The sequence below is a fragment of the Tachysurus fulvidraco genome, chromosome 26, assembly GCF_022655615.1.
Source record: "Tachysurus fulvidraco isolate hzauxx_2018 chromosome 26, HZAU_PFXX_2.0, whole genome shotgun sequence".
NCBI classification, from domain to species: Eukaryota; Metazoa; Chordata; class Actinopteri; order Siluriformes; family Bagridae; genus Tachysurus; species Tachysurus fulvidraco.
In genome coordinates this window covers 1,147,020-1,149,519 of record NC_062543.1, presented here as the reverse complement: position 1 = coordinate 1,149,519, position 2,500 = coordinate 1,147,020, and the positions used below count along the sequence as shown (strand labels likewise).

The following is a 2,500-nucleotide window of genomic DNA, read 5'->3' as shown; positions in this document are numbered from 1 at the left end:
CTGATCAAGGTCACATTGTGCACAGAAAGACAGATTCAGAGACAGACAGATGGAGAGAGAGAGACAGACTGAGAGAAAGACATAGAGAAGAGGAAGAAGAAGAAGAGGAGGAGGAGGAGGAGGAGGAGGAGGAGGTACCGAGTGATTCGAAGATAGCACTAATCAGCGTCCACTTCAGAAAAAGAAGAGGACGAGAAAGCGTGTGAGTGAGAATAAACGAGTGAAATCTCACCGCATGCACAGTCACGCATAATCCATCAATGATGGTGTGTATGGAGCGCTCCTCCGTCGTTTGTCTTTCTTTCTGTCTCTCACACACCTCTATCTTCTCTCTGTCTCGTTCTGTTTGTCTTTTCATCTCTCTCTCGCTCACATACTCTCTTTTGACGTCTCTCTTTCTGTCTGGTATCTTTTATTCTCTACAGTAGGTATTTCCCAGATCTCTCTGTCTCTATCTTTCATTGTACATCTCTCTCTCTCTCTCTCTCTCTCTCTCTCTCTCTCTCTCTCTCTCTCTCTCTCTCTGTCTCTCTCTCTCACACACACACTCTCTCTCTCTCTCTCTCTCTCTCTCTCTCTCTGTCTCTCTCACACACATATACTCTCTCTTTATCTCTCTCTCTCTGTATCTCTCTCTCTCTTTCTCTCTTGCTCATTCCATAAAATTTCCTTTTTTTTTTTTTTTTACAAATTTGCCTTTCTTTCTCTCAGTCTCTTCTTCTCTAGTTTCTTTCTCTCTCCAATTTTTCTTTCTGCCTTTTTCACTCACACGCTCAGTCTATATCTGTCTTGTTCTCTTTTTGTGTTTCTTTGTCTGTCTCTCCCTCTTTCTTTTTCTCTCTCTTAGTTTCTCTCCTTCCTATTTTCCTTCTCTCTCTCTCTCTCTCTCTCTCTCCTTCTGAATGTGTGTGTTTTTCATCGCTTCATCATTCACTTTATCTTGTCCCAAGCTTTTTCTATTATTTCTGTCTCTCATTGTCTCTTTTTGTCACTTGTTCTCTCTCTTTCTTTATTTTTTCCATCTCTCAATGTTTCTCTCTCCATCTTTCTCTCTCTCTGTCTCAGTATCTCTCTTTTTTATCTTTCTGTCTCTCTCTCTGTGTAGCTGTATATCCCTCACTCTCTCATGTATTCTTCTGTCTTTCTGTCAGCCTTTCTGTCTGTCTGTCTGTCTGTCTGTGAGACAGTGTGTGAGAGAGTGGGCGGTCCTTGTTTAAATGACATCACTGTTGCTATAGAGACCACGACATGCATGTGTACACACACACTCAATTGATGACTACATGGCCAAATGTGTGTGTGTGTGTGTGTGTGTGTGTGTGTGTGTGTGTGTGTGTGTGTGTGTGTGTGTGTGTGTGTGTGTGTGTGTGTGTGTGTGTGTGTGTGTGTGTATGTGTGTGTGTGAGTAAGAGATAAAGAGACAATGTGTATGACAGAGTGTGGCAGAAAGTGGCCAGCTATCTGCATGTGTTTGTGTGAGATAATCAGAGAAAGGGAGACAGGAACTGTTTTGTGTGTGTGTGTGTGTGTGTGTGTGTGTGTGTGTGTGTGTGTGTGTGTGTGTGTGTGTGTGTGTGTGTGTGTGTGTGTGTGTGTGTGTGTGTGTGTGTGTGTGTGTGTGACAAGTTCAGGTCAAAGGACCCTAATTAAGAAAGGGACCTGTGTGGCTCGGTTCTCATGGCTTTGTTCTAAATATACCTCTTCCATCAGAAAGTAATAAACTCTCTCTCTCTCTCTCTCTCTCTCTCTCTCTCTCTCTCTCTCTCACACACACACACACACACACACACACACACACACACACACACACACACACTCTCACACAAACCTTTCCAGGCCTGAATGAGGCCAACATGGTCACTGAGGAAATGGGAACCTACATTTCCACTCAGTGTGAAGGTCAAAAGTGTACAGTGACAGTAAGTTCTGGACCTAAATAATCTGGAATAATATTGTATGTTTTGTGTGTGTGTGTGTGTGTGTGTGTGTGTGTGTGTGTGTGTGTGTGTGTGTGTGTGTGTGTGTGTGTGTGTGTGTGTGTGTTTTAAAGTCATCAGATTGAATTAAAAGTGTAATATAAATGTAATTTAGGGTAGACATTAACACCTATAACTCAGAAACTGAGCATCTTTTAGTATATAAGCCACGCCTCCTTTTATTAAAACACACAGAGAAGCCATGCCTCCTTTATTAAAACACACACAGAAGCCACGCCTCCTTTTATTAAAACACACACAGAAGCCACGCCTCGTTCATTAGTGTTGATAGACCCAGAGACACTAACAGGCCCACAGGCCACTCCTCCTTCACCACAGGCCACTCCTCCTTCACTATGACTGGCAGACACCGAGGCCACGCCTCTTTCAGTACAGATGCAGCTCTTACCTGTGGTGTTACCTGTACTGTGATGTCATCTGTGTCCACAGGTGAGTCCAGCCACTGGCTGTCCTCAGTTGTCTGGCTCTCTGTGTATTTTTTCCTCCTGCTGGATTGAGACAGC

At 43.6% G+C, this 2,500-nt stretch overlaps 1 protein-coding gene across 3 annotated transcripts in view; it reads right to left on the bottom strand.

Moving 5' to 3' along the window:
* Positions 1 to 2,500, bottom strand: part of gpsm1b (G protein signaling modulator 1b) — a 30,117-nt gene that overhangs the window by 5,026 nt on the left and 22,591 nt on the right. For 2 of the 3 annotated variants that reach the window (XM_047809335.1, XM_047809333.1), the window contains exon 11: positions 2,386 to 2,500. This exon is cut by the window's right edge and continues 50 nt beyond it. In XM_047809335.1, coding sequence (XP_047665291.1) covers positions 2,386 to 2,500 — 115 coding nt within the window. The remainder of the gene's footprint in view (positions 1 to 2,385) is intronic. The other variant, XM_047809334.1, reaches the window with a different exon arrangement.